This window comes from Rhinolophus hipposideros (assembly GCF_964194185.1).
Source record: "Rhinolophus hipposideros genome assembly, chromosome: 17".
In the NCBI taxonomy this organism is placed as follows: domain Eukaryota; kingdom Metazoa; phylum Chordata; class Mammalia; order Chiroptera; family Rhinolophidae; genus Rhinolophus; species Rhinolophus hipposideros.
In genome coordinates this window covers 9953381-9972905 of record NC_138063.1, presented here as the reverse complement: position 1 = coordinate 9972905, position 19525 = coordinate 9953381, and the positions used below count along the sequence as shown (strand labels likewise).

The following is a 19525-nucleotide window of genomic DNA, read 5'->3' as shown; positions in this document are numbered from 1 at the left end:
AAACGGATGAGAAAGCCACCGCAAAGGGTGAAGTGCTGGGCGCAGGGAAGGAGGCATTCTCGCTCAGATTAAGAGAGGTGCCACACCTGTAGAAAAGGGATCTCTGAAGACATGAGCTTCCGGTAAGAAACAAACCAAACCCACGCACATCCCCCTCATCCCCGAAGCGCCAGCCAGGTTGTGTGGCTCGTCCCTCTGACTCGGACGACGGCAGAGAATGGCACGGAAACACCGAGCAGCCGACCCCGGGGGGGGCCGAGGGCTGAGCTCCGACACACGTGCAGTGTAGACCGGACAGAAGCGCGCCAGGACCGCCGGCCCACTGGGTTCGGACCCGTCTCCCCCACGTGAGTCACTTCCGAGACTCCCTCGGCCACTGCTCCCTCTGCCCCTCGCACAGGCCGTCTCCCAGGGCCGGGCTCCCTTCCCTGCCGCCCGCCTCCTCGCGGCCCGGCGGGCATCACCCCGCGCGGGGTCCTCGGCAAAGTTTCCCAGCCTCTCTGCTGCTCGGCTGCCTCCTCGGGAAAACTGAGGACCACTGCAGCCACGTCCCGGGGACGCCCCGGGGGCTCACGAGCGGCAGCCGAGCCCCTGGCGCGCCGCGCCCCGCCGCCGCCCGCTTCCCGGGCCCGGGAGGAGCCAGATGCAGGGGAGCGCGGGTCCCAGACCCTCCGCAGGGACAGTGCGGGTAGGGACCGCCGCAGGTGACCCCCCGTGTGCAGAAAAGGCGGGCGGCGGCCCGGCGCGCCAGGGGGCAGGCTCGGGGCAGCGGGCGGGCCGGGAGGGCGGCGCAGCCACAGACCACTCACCACCACATGCGCGCCGGGCAGCGCGAGCGGCTTGGGGCTGATGAGCGGAGACAGCATGTAAAGCAGCAGCACGAACGCCATGAAGAAGGTGGCCACCAGCAGCAGCATCGCTCCGCGGGGCCTGGGCCCGACCACCGGGGGCCGGGGCGGCGCAGGCTCAGCGCGCGGGGCCGTGCGGCGCGGGCGGTCACGCGCGGCGGCGCGCGGCAGGAGCCAGTGTTTGGGTCCGGCCCCCGGGCCCGCGGCGGAGGGGAAGAGGAGGAGCCGGCCTGGGGCGCAAGGGCGGCGGGGCGGTGCCTCCACGCCCGCGGCCCGCGGCCCCCTGGCGTCCGCGCGCGGCCTCGCAGCCTCCCTGCGCGGGGAGCGGCGCCCAGCGCCCCCCGCAGCGCCTGTGCGAGGGTGCGGTGACACCGCGGGTGTGGGTCGCCGTGCTTCTTAGGACCGCGGAGAGCTGGTTTCCGCACCTTCCCGAACGCGCTGGGGTTGGGGTGGGCGGACCCGCTCGGCTCCTGCGGTTCCGCCCTGTCGCCGAGTGTCGCCGAGTGTCGCCGAGCCCTGCCACCGGCGTGTCTGGAAGCGTTCCCGAGCGTTCCGGGCGCGGATCCGACTGAGGCCTGGAAGCCCTGGGATCAAGCTCTGAAATACGTACCCGCCTCCATTTCAGTTTCTTGGCGAGCTTAGAAAATGGTCACAGCCCCCTGTCGCTTTTCAGAGGACCGGGAAAACCTGACATGGCCTTTTAAAAATCACTCAGGTAATTCAATTTCGTTGAGCTCAGAGTGCATCTTTTCTTTCTTTCTTTTTTACCAAGGTGGGGTTTTAAAAAAATAAGCTTGAGATCGAATTCACATCCCTAACGTGCATAATAAATGAGTTTTAGTATAGAGTTGTGCAACCTGACCACAATCGAGTTTAGAACCTTCCGTTAGACCCTCCCCCACCCCACCCCCAATTTCTGTATCCATTAGCAGTCGCTCCCCATTTCCTCCCAAACCCAGCCCAGCGCTCGGCAATCACCAATCTTTCTGTGTCTCTATATATGCTTACTCTGGGCATTTCATATAATAGAATCATACATTATTAGCCTGTTGTCCCTGGCATCTTCCACTTAGCATGTTTTCCAGCTTCACCACTTTGTGCAATGGATCACTACTTTATTCTTTTTATCACCAAATTACATTCCATTGTGTGGATATACCTGCCATTTATCCAGTCATCAGTTGATGGACATTTAGGTCGACTCCACTTTGGGGCTATTATGAATAATGCTGCTTGCTGTGAATGTTCACCTACAGAAGTATGTTTTCATTTTTCTTGGGGGTATACCTAGGAGAATTGCTGGATCTGTAGGCAAAAAAGGAGTTCTACGGAAAGTAACCTCATAGGGTGATTTGGTCATTAATCCTAACTGGGCAGGTAGTTAATGGAGGGTAGTCACGCCTCAGGCATGTAACTTCTTTAGTGAAAGTCTTACCTTTGCCTTAAGCAAACCCTGTCCATGGTTCTTGTGCATCTAGGTTAACAGACCTTTAAAATGCCTCTTTTCAGACTCTTCCTTCTCAAGTGTGACCACCCTCAAGAGAGCACATAATATGAACTATCCGGTCATCTGATCCCAGACTTGACTTCTGTCACCTTCATGTAATCTTCCTTCTTTCCAAACATATAAAAGAAGCTGCAAAGGGTCATTTCTTGGAAGCATTTACTCAGTGTGCTGAGATCTTGCTTCCAGGTAAATCCAGTTTGGCTCAAATAAATTTTTATAAAAATTGTCTATAGATTTGGACATTCCTGTGTAGACAATCTTATGGTAATTGTTTCACCAGAACTGCGTGACTCTTTTCCAAAGTAGCTGCACCATTTTACATTCCTAAGTGTATGTGAATTCCAATTTCTCCACAACCTTACCAACACTTATCATGGCTTTTTAATTACAGCCTTCCTAGTGGGTGCAAAATGATATTTCATTGTGATTTTGACTTGCATAAGGCACATATTTTTGTTTGCTTGCTTGTCCTGTTTGTTTTTAGAAACACTAAGCTCAGGAGCAAAGGAACTGATCTGAGTTTTTCTTTTATTGCCCAGAGTTAGCCAAATTGTGAGGTTTGAGGACATAGTCCCTGAGAATTGACACCAATTGCAAATTTGGGGTTCCCAAACCACCTTCACTTTTGATAATTCTCTAGGTAGAAGGACTCACAGAACTCCCTGAGAGCTGTTACACTATACTCATGGTTATAGTTTAAGACAGTCAGCTAAGGGAAGAAATGCACTGGAAAAGTCTGGAGGGCTCCAAATGCAAAGCTTCTGTTGTCATCTCCCATGCAGTCAGGATGTGTGAACCTCTCAGCACTGGTTGAGACACTACGCATGGAGTACTGCCAGCCAGAAGTTCATTTGGTGTCCAGAGTTTTTCATTGGGCTTCATTACGGCGGCATGACTGACTGATAGGATGCCCATGTGGCTGAACTCAAGTCTCCAGGTCAACTGAGAAGGCGTGACACAAAGCTTCCATCTAAGTCACACGGCTGATCTTTCTGGCCTGGCCAGCCCCCACCTTAAAATCCAGTTTGGCCAGCCCTCATCTATATAAAGACACTTCTATCAGGAATGACATAGTTTATGTCCCAGAAGCCAAAGACAAAGGTAAGACCTTCTCTTTGGGTAAGGCCAAATTCTTGACTGCACAGGCCACCACCTGGCCGGCCTTTGCCCACAGCTCTACTACAGCAAAACAGACAGATGTCTAACACGGAGGAGGCAGTCCACACTGAAGGGATAGGAGGCCCGGAAATTTCCCTATAAATTTGACCATCAAGAGCGGCACTGCCGTCTCAGTGACAGTGTTACACCGTATCACTGCATCCCATAGGAAGAAAGTTGAGGTGATATGGAGAAAAAACAAGTATAGCCATCATCACCATCTTCCCCTGTGAGAAGAACTACACAGTCATACTAGCATCCTCCCCACCCCTTCTCGTGCAGGTCCCCCTGAAAAGTGGAAGAATCTACCTAGTGGGGACCCTTCCTTGGTCCCTGAGGCTGAGTGTGAGTGCACATTCATGTAAGTCAGCCCTTTAGGCCTTTCTCTTCCCCTCTCCTGTTTCAAATCTCTGTTAGACCTTTACTCTGAGGACGATGTGCAACATGTTACGTCCATTTGATGTGATCGCTCTTTGCCCCTTGTTGGACCTATGGGCTGTAAAATGTGCTTCTAGGTCTGAAGAAACATTACCTCAGGGGTCCAAATTGGTGCAGTATCTTTTGGTTCAACCCTTTTCGAGTATTTTGAACATTGCATCGATCGCTGGGCATGCAAAGCCCAGTCTAGAGTGAGTCTATTCTTGTCAAGGTCCATTTGTAGGCTTCCGGGGCTGCCAGCATCAATCCAGTGCCAGCTCTGTGTCAGACCTTCCCTTTGGAGAGTCTGCCCCCATAGCCATCTGCAGCCTCTGTCGTTCTTGTTGGCCAAGAGAAAAGTTCTTACTGGTATTTCATGCCCCACAGGGAACAAGAGGACTATGTCTACATTCATCCCATCTCTGTGTTGCTGCAGCCCCCTAATCCACTCATTTCATGGACCCAGCTGGCCACCTCAAGTGAACACACCAGGAGATCCACTTGCTGGTGCCAATTACCTTCTGATCCTAGAAGTGCTGATGACTGGTGACACGCCCTACTTTAATGTACCCTCTTGAATTTCCATAGTGATTCCATACAGCCGTGCCCCCTATAGGCATCACAGTTTTCCATTGTTCTTTTACCTAACCATATGGCCAGGCCATTAGCACTGGTTCGAAACCCAAACACAGAGATGAACAGTATGTAATTCAGCCAAGTTAGCTGATTTGTTTTTACCTTGTTCAGTCAGAGTAGCAGCCTTCCAACAGGACACTGCCCGTTCTCCTTGAAATGGACATCCATAAACCAAGCGGCTCTTTTGGGGGTGGTCATAGGATACTGCCCAAGTAGCCCAATGGCTACAGGTCCAGCAATTCCTCATGTGGTTCCAAAATCGGCAGTAGGGAAAGACTCTGCTTGTGAACATAAGTTCATCCTTTGCATTTCCTGGTAGCATGTTCCTGCAAAACCAGTTCCATTTTATGATGAAACTCTTCTGGGCACTGCCGTCCCCATTAGGGAGTATCTCTAACATCTGTAAGGTGATACGTCTTCTATTCGTTCTGTATCTCAGGAGAACCCTAATATAGATGCAACCATGGGCTTAAATGTAAAACTATCAAACCGTTAGAAAAAACATTGGATATTAAAAGAATGAAGACTTTGGTCAGTCAGGCAGAAAACAAAACAAAAACATCTTATCTATCTACCTACCTACCTACCTACCTGTCTGAGGTCACTCGTTTGAAAAGGAAATCAAGCTAGTTGCAGATTTCTCCACAATAACATTCAACATGAGAGAATAATGACACATCTATAAAATCCTCAAGGAAAGAATGTTGAGCCAAGTTTTATATCCAGCTAATCTTTATATCCAGTTAATCTGTATTTCACCCATTGAACATGTAATAATTAAGGAAATGTTTTTCCCACAAGTGCTTCTTGAGGAAAATAGTAAGGCTATTATCTTAGTTTGTTCAGGCTGCTGTAACACAAGGGGGAGCTTAACACTGGGGGGCTTATAAGCAATAGAAATTTATTTCTCACAGTTCTGGGGGCTACAAGTCCAAAGTCAAGGCACAGTAAGAAGGCAATTTTCTGAAAGCCAGGAACAGAGCCCTCACCAGAAACTGAATCTACTGGCACCTGGATCTTGGACTCCCAGCCTCCAGAACTGTGAGAAATTAACTTCTGGTATTTAAGCCAGTCTATGGCGTTTTGTTATGGCTGCCCTGGCTGACAAGACATCACACCATTAAATAATTTCACATTTAACTTGTGTTATGGAATCCAATAAATTCACTAAGTCTACTTTTCATAGCAAGAAGGGAGCAATGCATTGATTTGCATTCTGGGACGTGTTCCTTATCAAAGTAACTATGCAGCATGATGTCCAGATGAGCAGGTGCTCTACAGAACACTTTCCTGCATCAAATTTAAACAGCAAAGCACATTTGTTGACAAAGGAATCCTTCCTAATTTCATAAAGCTCAGAGCTAATTGTGTTTGGCAGCAATGAAACTGGAAATAATAAATTTTTCTTTCATATCATGTTAAAATGGCACATATACTAAAAAGAATTGCCCTGTTACTAATATCTGTGCATTCATGGAGTTGCAATAAAAAGACTTAGCTAGATTTACTTGTCCTATGAATTGGTATTCAATTCCTGAATGTCAAGTTGTGGTTTATTGGAAAATGGTCCTCCAGCTACCTTCTTTAATGCAGATTCACCTAACATTTCCAGTCAGCATCTGATTCAGTCTTTCTCCGATGTCTCAGCAAAAGCTTATGGGTTTCTAGTCTTAGCAAAAAGGTGTTCAATTGTATTTAAAAATGTGTAAAGCCCTAATGTTTACAGCTGAATCCACTGGCTTTATAATCTAGCCTTCCTTCAAGTGAGAACTTCAAGTTCTTTTGGTTTTAAACTTATTTATTTATAGTTTGTTGCAAATTCCACTTAAGTTTGTAAGGGTTTCGTTAGTCAGTACATCTCCTTAATAATGACACACTACAGTTTTAACACTTCACTGTCAGCTGTGACTACAAACCAAATTTATTTCAAATAAAATGCTTACAAATATTTTGGTGTTTATTTCTTCATAATCACTCCATCATCATTCTTAGGTATTGTTTACCACATTCAGGAATAGTGGTTTGTGTTTACTTTTACAAGAAAAAAACAACAAAAAAGTCCAGTTAAATTCCTGTTATTTCATAAATTAGGATTAAAAATACACGTAATACAGACTTTTACTTCCATAGTTTAGCTTATAATGTAAAACTCGTAAGTTAAAAAGAAAAAGAAATAGTCTTGAAACTGGGAAAGGGCAAATCTTACAGAAGAATTCCAACTAATAAACATAACAGGAGTGAGGGAAATTGAAAAATCACCATTAGAACATCAAATAGTAATTGCTGCTGTAGGCAAGAATGACAGTGAGTGGGTAAAAATTTGAGGAAAAATAGGATAATGCATAGCCTCAGTGGATCTTCTCCCAAATATTTATTAAATACTGTGCGATTTTAACATATACTCACAAATTCTTTGATTCACTCCCGCCAGAAGGTGTAATTTCCTTTCCCCTTTCCCCAAGGCCTGACTTGGACTTGGTAACTAGCTTCTAAAGAACAGTGTGTAGAAAGGTAAAACAGTAACTTTGCAGTGGAAAACCCCACCAGACATCATCTTAATCACATGACCAAGTTAATTAACATCACTGAGAGTAAGACATGTTGATATCATGTCCCCCTGATTTGATAAGTAAGGCACATCACCTAGGTGATATTCTCCCAAATCCATAACTTTAGTCTAGTTAAGGGAGGACATCAGACAAACCTAAATTGAGGGACAGTCTACAAAACAGCTGGCCAAAACTCTTCAGAAGTGTCAAGTTCATGAGAAACAAGCAAAGTCTAAAGGAACATCACAGATTAGAGGAGACGAGGAGACATGACAACTAAATGCAATGTGGGATCCTGGAACAGAAAAAGGGCATTAGTGGAAAAATTGGTGAAATCAAAACAAAGTTGCAGTTTGGTTAATGGTATCGTGCCAACATTAATTTCTTGGTTTGATAACTGTACCATGGTTACATAAGATGTTAACCTTAGGGGAAGCTTGTGAAAATTATACAGGAACTCTCCATATTAATTTTAACTTCCTCTTCTGCCCAGTTCTGCTTATAGGTCTTGATCTGTAATAACCATCTTGGCTCCCAAACCCCACATCTTGTTGGCTTCTGAAGAACGTAACTTATAACAGCACATACCACCCAACCCTTATCTCGACAACTTCCCTTCTTAGGTATTATGAAACTTAGATGTGATTTGTATTTTCCTCCAATGCTCTGCATTTGAATTATACAAAAGAAAAGGTAAAATAAACCTGGTTAGATTTTTAGACCCAACTACAAAAAAGCTTACTTCTGGTGTAAGTCAAGAATCATTTAGGAAATCCCAAATGATGACTCTTTATTGTTACTTGTAGTAGTACTGACTGGACTTGTCCTGAACACCAGCAGGAATATGTCTCAAAAGCTGTACTGTCAAATATGTGGGGCTATTAATTTGATCAATTTAGCGAAAAAGAACCCTAGTCAAGTAAGTCTGGCCACGTTTCTTGTAACTCCACCTGTGCTTCCAATCTAGAAACACGGCAGGACGAGGGTGAAGTGATTGAGGCACTTGACTCAGGCACAAAGTTTAAGCAGAGGCCAAAAAATTCAGTAATTAAGTAATATTTTCAGACAATATTTTTAAAAAATAAAAATGCAAAAAATAATGCACGATGGAAAAAATATCAAAATTGTTGTAAAGACTGTCGTAACGTGACTACCTGAATAAATAGCAGAGTTCGTAATGGGGTTACGTCCCCACTGACGTCACCCTAAAGCAGGCGACCGTCTCACTCTTGGTCTATATACTGTGATTACAACATTCTTTCCGACTTTAAAGATGGCAAATATACATCACATCCATTAGGATGGCTATTATAAAAAACAAAGAAACAAAACAAAAATGGGAAATAACAAGCATTGGTGAGGATGTGGAGAAATGGGAACCCATGTGTTTTGCTGGTAGGAATGTAAAATGGTGCCGTCACTGTGGAAAACAATTTGGTGGTTCCCTAAAGTTAAACACAGAATTACCACGTGACCCAGCAGTTCCACTCCTAAGTATGTACCCTAAAGAACTCAAAGCAGAAACTCAAACAGATCCTTGTACACCAATGTTACTGGCAGCATTATTCACAATAGCCAAAAGGTGGACACAGTGTAAGTGTCCATTAGCATAAACGAAATGTGGTATATACACACAATGGAATATTCTTCAGCTTGAAAAAAATGAAGTTCTGATACATGCCTCACCATGCGTGAACCGCGAGGACATTGTGCCAAGTGAAACAGCGAGATACAAAAGGGCAATACTCTTATGATTCCATTTACACGAGGTACTTAGAACAGGCAAATTCATAGATAAAGGAAGTACAATAGTGGTTACCAGGGGCTGGAGGGAGGGGAGAATGGGGACTTATTAATGGGCAGAGTTTGTTTGGGTAGATGAAAGTTCTAGAAATGGACAGTGGTGATGATTCTACAGCATTGTGAATATACTCAATGCCGCTGAATTAACTGTACACTTAAAAGTACACTTCAAACAACAGGGGAAGAGAAAATACAGAGAAAAGATAATATCTTAATTCTGCCATGTATTATGAGGTCATCTCAAGAAGATACCATGAGGAAAGTCTAGTGTCAAAAACAGCTGTCTCTCTGAGGGACAGAATTATTACTCATTTTAAACGTTTTATTTTCTTTCAAAATTTTATGAAACAAGCATTTGCTATTTTTTCATTGTGGTAAAATGTACATAACAAAATGTACCACTTTCACAAAATGTACCAAAAATTTTTTACATTAATTTTTGCTCCAAAAGACGCATTAGAGCTGATTGTCCGGTGAGTTCTTATTTTCAGGGAAACAGGGTATTAAGATTCTAGACACACACACACACACACACACACACACACACACAAGATTCTAGACACATCTCCTTGGAGATTAACAGCTGTTGGCAGCAGACCGCCATTCTGGTCAGCCTGTGCTGTGCCCACACCATACCATTTTTAACATGACCCATGGCCTAAGACATCACACACTAGAATGTCAAAACGCTTTTGTGTTCTTAGTTGCAGTGTACTCGTATGTCTCAGGACAAAGATAATTTCTTTAAGACTCCACTGACAATTTTATGTAAGTCTTTGGGAAAACAGGATATACGTCTTAAGAGTTCCAGCAACTTTCCGAGATACACTACTTCCATATCAAGAATACCTACATGCAAATGCCTCGCCATTACAGCCAGAATGGTGTTCACTTGTATATAACAAGGATAGTTCTATGACCTTATTCATAGATGATTTGTGGGTCTGTGTTAAGTGCTTGGGAAAAATCAAGATCACAGTCATGGATTCCACCACTACGTGTTTTTTCAATTGGCTCCATGTTACACCTCCTCCAGAAATGATCCTTAATCCTTGTAGTTTTATTTACTTAGGTCACATTTGCTTTTTGTGTGTTTGAAAGGTGTGTTTGTACAATTTCAAAGTTGTGGACATCACCGGACTTCCTCCCTCACCCCTGTATGTGCATACTTCAGGATGTATCGTCTAAGGATAAGGGCACAATTCACACCAATGAAACCACAATATCATTACCACACCCAAGATAATTCATAACGATTCCATATTATCTGATATCTAGTTATCTAGTTCGTATTTCCTTGATTATCTCCAAATTGTTTTTTTTCAGCTGTATTTTTCTCAAATCAGGATCCAATTAAGGTTCACATATTGCACTGGGTTATTAGATTATGTATCTTCAGTTTCTTTTAATCTAGAGGAGTCCCTCAGTGTTTGTATTTATTTTTGTTTAATGGCATTGACTTTTTGGAGACCAGGCCCATTGTCTAGTAGATGCCCTATATTTTGACTGATTGGTTCTTCATGTTATTGATTTCTCTCTCACCTGAATTTCCTGTAATTTATCATTTAGGTCTACGCGTTGATTCAGATTACACTTTTGGGTAGTGACACTAAGTATATTTTGTACTGTATCCCACCAGTGGTGCAATGCCAGGCTGTCCACTGTAAGTGATGCTCAATTTGATTTCTTGGGTAAGGAGGTAATAAATGTATCTCTTCTTTGTAAAGATCATGTTCCCCTCTGCAGTGAGCAAGTAATCTGGGAGTGACACTTTGAAATGTCGGTAGATTATCACCAACAATTTCTCCCATTCCTGTTTGCATATGTTGCTCCTCCCATCAAGAGGTAGAATCTATTTTTCATCCCTTGAATCTGGACTGGCCTTGAAACCTGGTTTGACCAATACAATATGGTGGAAGTGGGATTTCCTTATTTCTGCGCCTAGTCCTTAAGAAGCCTTGAACTTTCTCTTTCTGCCCTCTTAAGATTAAGCTGCCAAGTAAAGAAACTCAGGCTGCAATACTGAATGATGAGATGAAACCACATGAAGGAGAAAGGCCCAGTCAGCCCAGCTGGAGGTACCAGACACGTGAGGGAAGCCATCTTGGATTCTTCACCTCTCATCAACCTGCCCTTACCAACACCCTGTGGAGCAGAGCCAAGTCCTCTCCACGGTGCTGTCTAAATTGCAGTCATGAGACATAATGGTGTTTTAAGCCACTGTGATTTTGAGTGGATTGTTATACAGGAAACAGATATATTAATATTCTGTCTGGTATTGGTTAGGGCTGGCTGAGTAGTGTTTCATAGTTTTCTCTGTGGAGGTCTCATAAATCTTTTAGATTTATTTTGAGGTATTTGATGCTTTCTGATGCTATTGTAATGGGTATTGTTTTTGTAATTTCAATTTCTAATTGTTACTACAATACAGAATACAATAACTTATTTATTAACCTTGTGTGCTGTCATCTTGTTAAATTCAGATTGTTTCCAAGTTTATATTAATTTCAATTTTCTACATACACAATGTCATCTGAGAATGACAATTTTGTTTCTTTCTTTTTAATCCCTAAACTTTTTATTTAGTTTTCTTGCACTAGCTAGAATCTCTTGTACAAAGTTGAAAAAGAGCGGTGAGCGCAAGCACCTTTGTTTTCTTCCTCATCTCTAGGGAGTAAAGTTTTCAATAATTCACAATTAAGTACGGTGTTTGCTATAATTTTTGTTTTGGTAGATGTTCTTTACATTAAGAACCTCCCTTCTATTCCTAATTGGTTAAGTTTTTAAAAAATTCATAAATGAGTATTGAATTTTATCAAATGCTTTTTGACTCTTTAAAGATAATATAATTTTTCTCCTTTATTTTTGTAAATGCAATAAATAATATAAACTTTTCAATTTTAAACTACGGACAGTCCTTGCTTTGCACAGTACCATGTTAACTGAAACTTGCTGATCTCTGTGGTATAAATACCCCACCATGGCAGATTTCAAGCCAACATGAGGTCACTGAACTCACAAGAGGGTTTTTGAGTGCCCATATGGGCTGCACTGCCACACTTCTGATTTCAGTTCCCAACAACCAAGATTGAAACTTATCACAACTTCTCTAGACCAGGAAGAAAGCCAGTGTAAATTATCTATTTGATAAAGTCTCACAGACAATGCAGAAAGTAGATTAAAATAAGGCTATGTAACTCCCTTATTTTTTCAAGCCTTTATTAAGTGCCTAATAAATATTGTCTAATATATGCTAATTGAAAGGGAAGATGTAACTCTTTGAAGAACTTACAATCTAAATGAGCTAAACAAGATTAAGAGAATGTACTTGAAACTAGGAGAAAAATCTTAAGACAGTAGCAGCTTAGTGATAAAGAAGTCCAAAGGTAGGATGGGGGAGTTTAGGAATTCTTCCTGGAAGAGATTATCTGGGATCTGAGCTAAATATTAATGGAAATAATGGGATTTAGACTGGTAAAGAAGAAAGGATGCTGTATTAGAATAACAGAATGGCATATATGAGATACGAAGGTAGGAAAGCACGTGGCATCTTTAAAAATTCATAAAGTTGAGATAACAAGTCCATACTGGGCACTCCAGTTGCTTCATCTGCAAGTCTCAGCCAACATTGACGGCAACACTACTGGAGAGGTGTGCCTCAATTTCTTAACTATGCAGTGCCAAGTGGCTAAATGGTACTTCACATTAATAATCAAACACACTCATTCTATTTTTTCTGCCTGTAGATGACAGCGAACTCGAAAGTCAATTTTCTATTAAAATTCTTTATAATGAAGGTCCCTATTTTTCGGGCTGATAAAAAAATATTCTTAAACATCCAGGGTTCACAAAGATGCTCAAATACGGTTTACTTGTTGGCTCAGAAAACCTACCCAAAATTTCTAAGAGAGCTTGAACATTCAGGTTTCTCTGAATATTTATCTGTCCAGAAAGAACACATGGGAATGGTCTACGTTCTACCATTCTAGAATAAGTCTAAAATTACCAGATTCCAGAAATAGTTGTCGAAAAAAAAAATGTAGAAAATGGAGTTATGGCTACAGCAATATGGATACTGAGACAGTTCTTAAAGCACATATAAGAATTAAGTGAGATAAAGTATCCACTTATCACCAACACACACTTGCATACTATTTTGTCATGTATTTGATCAATTTAAGTAAAACCTTCCTCAAATCAAATTCCAGATTCACAAAAAAATTGTGGATTTCAACTGGTATATAATTATGTTAATTTTCCTGATATAATTAATAGCAATACTGTATAATTCTGATGCCAATAAAGTATATAAATTACCTTATAAGACATCCACAAACAATTCGGCACTGGTCTGCCAAGTTTATTCCCAACTTTCACATAAAAGTTGTTGAAGAACAGGATTTTCATGTATACATCCTTAATAATAAAATTTTTTTTGTATCTAATCAATGTAGATGTATTTTCTCCTATATAGAAGGTCCCAAAATAAAGAAGCATACACAGAATATAGCCAATAGTAGGTTATATCAATTTACTCCACATAACGACAGCATGTTTCAGGCCTATGACTTCCATTTAATATCAACAAAAATAATCTGTACAGACAACCAAAGGCAACCATATAGAGAAATATGTAAATGTGCAAATATACTTTAAAATGCAAGTCATCCTATAGTATTTGCAAAGTAGAACTTCATAAGAATTAGGGAATTTACCTCATTCTAACTAACCTAATAATCCTTTGCATGTATAGCCAATGCAAATGTACAAGGCACAACTTAAGTGTTGATGCTAAAGTGTGTAACACACACTCTCAGATTTTTTATTTGAAGATATTAAAGTAACATAATCACGTTTGTATTTTATTATTAAAACTGCAGCTCATTTCTAAAGCTTTACACTGGTAACATACGTGTAGCCAGGACAAACTGTTCCCTGAACTTAAAAAGGTAAAAGACAAGACCCTTGCCGTCCCATATTTAAAAAAATTATATATATATGTACACGCATACCTCCATATCACACATAAGAAACTCCCCATAATCCAAAGGGAAACCATTCCTTTTAGCAAAAGTTCCCATTACAGTATTTCATGGCAGTTATTTAAAAAGGACATATTTATTCACTATCGTTTTTGGTCAATCTTGCTACAAAAAGACACTGAAATAGACAATTTTCTCCTTCAAGATAAAGACAATGCCTAATTTAGAAAGTCTTTCTCTTGAGATTGCACAGTGAATGGTGTTATTTAGTTAAATATAAAAGCTTGCTGTCTTTAACAAATTATTTAAATCTACACAAAGAAAAATGTCAACTTCTCAAAAATCAGTAAGAGCCATGGCCAGAACACAATTCATAACCTTTCAAGTCCAATCATAGTGCTCTTTGCTGTTTTATTACCCATCCCTGAGAGTAAAGACGCTATTATTTTTAATTTTTAATAAAGTAAATAAATTTACATTGATGAGAATGATGCTTAAGAATTTTTTCAAAATATGAAGCCCTATTTCATTTTAATAAAAAAAAGATAAATGCTCTTCACAAAGACCACTATTCATGATAATTTAAAAATCTGTACCTCAATCAATTTTAATCCTCTTTTTACTGGGCAATTTCTCTTTTTTGCCATTCATATTACATGCATTTCCTCAACTCATTAGTTTATAATTTTTGTTAATAGGAACATTTAGTTGGTAATGGAGCAAAAGTACATATAAAACTTAAAGGAACAGTGAAGTAAGATCTCTATTTCCCTGTGGTAAAAGTGTTTTACTGGAAACAATCTGAATGACACCCAAGAAAGGCAAAAAACGCGACAAAAGAAAGAACACACCCGGTCAATGTCTTCCTCGTTGTCTTTGGTTTAGCCTTCTTGGCCAAAATCTTCTGTAAACTTCTTAAGTTTCAATAAGTCGTGTTCATTGACTGTGGGTTTTGTGCTAGATAGTGACCGTAACATGTCCGACTGTGAGGGAAAACAGGGGGAGGGGTGTTAGTAAGGGATTCAATCATTGCATTATCATTACTTTGACTTGTGAAGTCTCAGTATTTGCAGTCTACCATAAGCTACTGCCAATGAACTCTAATGCTTCTAAAGGATGGCTCTGACCATGCTATTCCTCTGCAGAGAAACTTTCAATTGCTTGCCCTATCTTGGTCACAACCTTCAATGGCTCTTCATTACCCATCAGAAGTAGTCAGTCCTCTCAGCCTGAGGATCAAGACCCTCCAAAATGCGTCCCTGATCTCTTTTCTGGCCTTATCTGTTTTCTTCCTTAAACAACAGAGCAGTTTTCCAAGTGCAATTCAAAAGGAATGTAGTCCTTCACTCACACTTATGTGAAACAGAACACTATTTAATCAAAATCAACTCATCAAACTGATAAGAAAATATGCTAATATCAGGGATTCATTAAAAAATTAAGTTCTAGGCTATGGCTATGTCTATCGTAAAAATTATGGAAAAATGGTCAAAAGAACCAAAACTTTTAACAAACAAATCAAGAATTGAAACAAAAACGGGTTTCTGAATAACTTCTCAGGTAAGCATTATGGTTAATTAACAAATACACATGTGTGTGTGTACACACTCACACATACATACATACATATATGTACACATATGTCTATATATCTATGTCTACATATCATGTAAAAGTTTCTCTGAAAGTTACTATTCATTGACATAAAGCTCTTTCAAAATCTATTAACTGAAGCAGAAAATTTTTTTAATTGAGTGGTTCTCAATAAGAAAATATAAACATAATAAATGTAACTTTCAATCACAGTTAAGTTCCTTAAAAATAACATGCCTTACAGGATAATAAAGTCTTATGAAGTATTTTAATTCCTTCAATATGAACTACAGAAATGTAATTTTTTATAATAAAAATTTTGTTTCAGAATTTTTTAAGCACTGTATTATTTAAACTTTTTACGAAGCCCTGAGAAATAAAATAGAAAAACACCATTACGAATACTATGACACATGAATTAGGGTTTCTGGATTATTTTACAAAATATGAGGTTCGGGGGGAAAATTTTTCACCAATCCTACTTTTAAGTTTGGATAGTAATTTATGCAATATATATGAACAATTTGTTAATAATACCCCAGCTATAAGACCTATAAAGTCAGAAACCCATGTGTTTTAGAAAAGCTTATTCAGTTAAAATTAAATTTTCCTGAAAGCCTAAGAAAACATTTTAAAGAATTATTTGTTATATTTTAAGTTCAATTAATCTTTACAACTTTTTAAGTGAGTAGTTAGTATTAAATAAGCATACCTGATGATGCTAACATTTTCTAGCTAAACTTACATAACTGAAAATTTTTATCTTTTGACAAATTACAAAGTATAATGTTTTAAAATTTTTCTTAAAATCAAACAAAATGTCAAACCATGCAAACAACTGGCTCCAAAAGTTTATCCCCAGGTACATCCATCCATGTCATTTCAATGGCACCAGGGTCACCTGGAGAACACGGCGTTAGTAGGTCATCTACTATGTTGTTAGGATCAGCTTGTGAAGGTCCTTGAACCTGGAATAAACAGTAATCTAGAATATTTATCTGGACAAATTAAATAAATGTTAAGATTTAGGCCATTATCAGATTTGAAAATTTACTATTATTTCATATTTTCTTAAAATGTTTACTTTTGAAAAAAAAATAAAATATACAACAAAAAATGGTTATCTCTGGGTAATAGGATAGATTTTGCTTGATTTTAATTTTTTCTTGATGTTTTTCTATATTTTGAAATTTCTTACAATGAATTATTTGTATGATCACAGGAAGAAAATGCGTTAAGATTAAAAAAAAAAAAGTTACCTGTGGCTACACTTTCATTTCCCCCCCTCTAATGCTTATTTAAATGGTAATAATTCTAGAGACCAAAAATAGACCTCCACAAAAATTCTCTTAAGTTTCTGTATTTCCCATAGCTGGGAAACTTCTGTGATAATTGCAAGGTTTATTAGTGTGAAATTATTGAATGAAAGTCTCGGTCTCTCTCAACAAAAACTCCTCCTTCAAATGTAAAGTATAAAATTAAATGCTAAGTGTAATTCCAGTGCAATTTTGTGATGCATGACTGATTTAAAGTTTTAATAACATCCAGAATAAGAACCTTTGTAACAGAGTCATATGTAAATATTTAGATGGTAACACATTTGTATCAAATTGGAGGCTGCTTTCGTATTTGTTTTACAATAATCAACCTTAAATATTGTCTCAGGACTGAGGCAGGTGTGGTGAAATAAATACTCTCACTTTACTCATCACATGTATTTTTTGTCTATCTTTCCCCACAAAAATTTCAGCTGCAGGGATTTTTATGTCTTCATTTTTTGACTGTTGTACTTTCTGGCTTACCTCTGGGCACAGATTAGTACTTTAGACATTTCATAAATAAAGCAAACAGGCAAACTTGTTCTTGGTAACTGAAAGATGGAGGAAGGGATGGAGCCAGAAGAGAATGCACTACAGCCAGTGATACAAAAGGCCTGATGTTCAAACTGATTTGGCTGCTGCACCTTTACTCCCAACAAGACCTGGCTGCAGTTTCATGTAAGCTGTTTCTGGCAGGATGTACCACAGGGAATTGAATGTAAAGTCCTGGGTAGGAAAGGAAATGGCAAAGCGGATGTAAGAGAAAGTACTATGGCTGTGGCATAAATTTGATCCTGAGCCTACAATATTTCTCAGTAATGAAATGGATGAAGAGGAGATGAGTAATATTTACTGGGCTATTAAGGTACCATTGATAGGTATTTTATATTACTTCATTTCATTCTCACAACAGCAGTTCAAAGTAGTGTTATCATCCCTATTTTAGAGATGATAAAAATGAAGCTTAAGCAATGTAGTAATTTGCTCAAGAAGATACAATTGTAGAGTCAGGCTTCAAATTCAGGTTTTAATTCAAGCTTACCATTTTTTTTAAAAAAAACCTTATTTTATTGTGCTATATAAGAGACATACATGTGTCCCTTAGTCTTTATATGTTAGTCTTGTCATATATTGCTGGATTAAATTTGCTCATAGTTTTTCAGGATTTTCACACCTATGTTCGGGAATAACGTTGGGTACTGCTGTCCTCAGCAAGGGGTTGGCAAGTTACCTACTCAGCTATCACTGAAATTGGATATCCCAAGACCAAGTCCTTTTATACAACTCTTAACTCAATCATGTATGCTTAATTTGTTCATGCAGACAAAACAGAGCAGAATGGTTGAGACTTCAGATTCTGAAGCGCACCTTACCCTGAGAAAAATCACCTTGGCAAACTGTTACCATTCAAGTCCCAGTCTAATGATGCTATCATCTACATCTCAGGTTAACCATCAAAGGTGGCCGTATGCACCACCTGTAGTTTTTGTGAGGACCCATGAAACAGTAAGATAAAAGATAGCACACAGTGCCAGGCAGGGCAATATTTACACAATATTAGCTATTACTATTTAACTTTGTTAATGAGGTGCAAATACAGCTTCAGAATCCTTCAGATTCTGCTGAAGGATGCTCTGGTTACAAAGAGTTTATACATTTAAGTTTCTACATTTACATCAAAACAATACTTCAAAAATCACTGCACAGAAACTTTTAAAACATTTTAGGACTATTAATAATGGTTAATTAATAAACTTTATGGGAGAACTTTTTGTTTTGCTATAGTATTTTTTAAATTTTATTGAATTTTATTGACGTGACAGTGGTAAATAAGATTATATATGTTTCAAGTGTACAATTCTATAACACATCATCTGTATACTGCATTGTGTATTTGCCACCCAAAGTCAAATCTCCTTCAAGAACTTATTTTTTTTAAATTACATATTTTGGGGGGAGGAAGGGGAACAGGACTTTACTGGAGAACAGTGTGTACTTTCAGGACTTTAGTTGTTGTCCTTTCAATCTTAGTTGTGTAGGGTGCCGTTCAGCTTCAAGTTGTTGTCCTTTCAGTCTTAGTTGTGGAGGCGCAGCTCAGCTCCAGGTCCAGTTGCTGTTGCTAGTTGCAGGGGGTGCAGCCCACCATCCCTTGCAGGAGTCGAACCCGCAACCTTGTGGTTGAGAGGACACACTTCAACCAACTGAGCCATCTGGGAACTCAGTGGCAGCTCAGCCCAAGGTGCCATGTTCAATCTTTAGTTGCAGGGGGCGCTGCCCACCATCCCTTGTGGGACTTGAGGAATTGAACCAGCAACCTTGTGGTTGAGAGCCCACTGGCCCATGTGGGAATCGAACCGGCAGCCTTTGGTGTTAGGAGCACGGAGCTCCAACCACCTGAGCCACCGGGCTGGCCCCAAGAACTTATTCTTAATGAAATGGAACTATGTCTATGATGTAAATCCATTTATTTATTATACAAAACTAAAACCTTCCTAAAATTCCTTGAAAACCAATGATGGTCTTGAAATTTTATTTTAAAAATATATGAGAGGGGGGCGGCTGGATGGCTCAGTTGGTTAAGAATACGAGCTCTGAACAACAGGGTTGTTGGTTCTATTCCCACATGGGCCAGTGAACTGCACCCTCTATAACTAGATTGAATACAATGAGCTGCCGCTGAGCTTCCAGAGGGTCTGCCAGGAGGGGCGGCCGG

At 40.0% G+C, this 19525-nt stretch overlaps 2 protein-coding genes across 2 annotated transcripts in view; both read right to left on the bottom strand.

The window, feature by feature from the left end:
* KDSR (3-ketodihydrosphingosine reductase) overlaps positions 1-1103 on the bottom strand; it is a 36516-nt gene extending 35413 nt beyond the window's left edge. Inside the window, exon 1 of the mRNA XM_081079112.1 lies at positions 810-1103. Within this exon, the coding sequence (XP_080935238.1) occupies positions 810-917 (108 nt within the window). The 5' untranslated portion in view covers positions 918-1103. The remainder of the gene's footprint in view (positions 1-809) is intronic.
* Positions 1104-13435: 12332 nt separating this feature from the next.
* Positions 13436-19525, bottom strand: part of VPS4B (vacuolar protein sorting 4 homolog B) — a 29547-nt gene continuing 23457 nt past the window's right edge. The window contains exons 10-11 of the mRNA XM_081079111.1: positions 16321-16461; positions 13436-14883 (exon numbers count right to left, since the gene is read on the bottom strand). Of these exons, the coding sequence (XP_080935237.1) occupies positions 14782-14883; positions 16321-16461 (243 nt within the window). The 3' untranslated portion in view covers positions 13436-14781. The remainder of the gene's footprint in view (positions 14884-16320; positions 16462-19525) is intronic.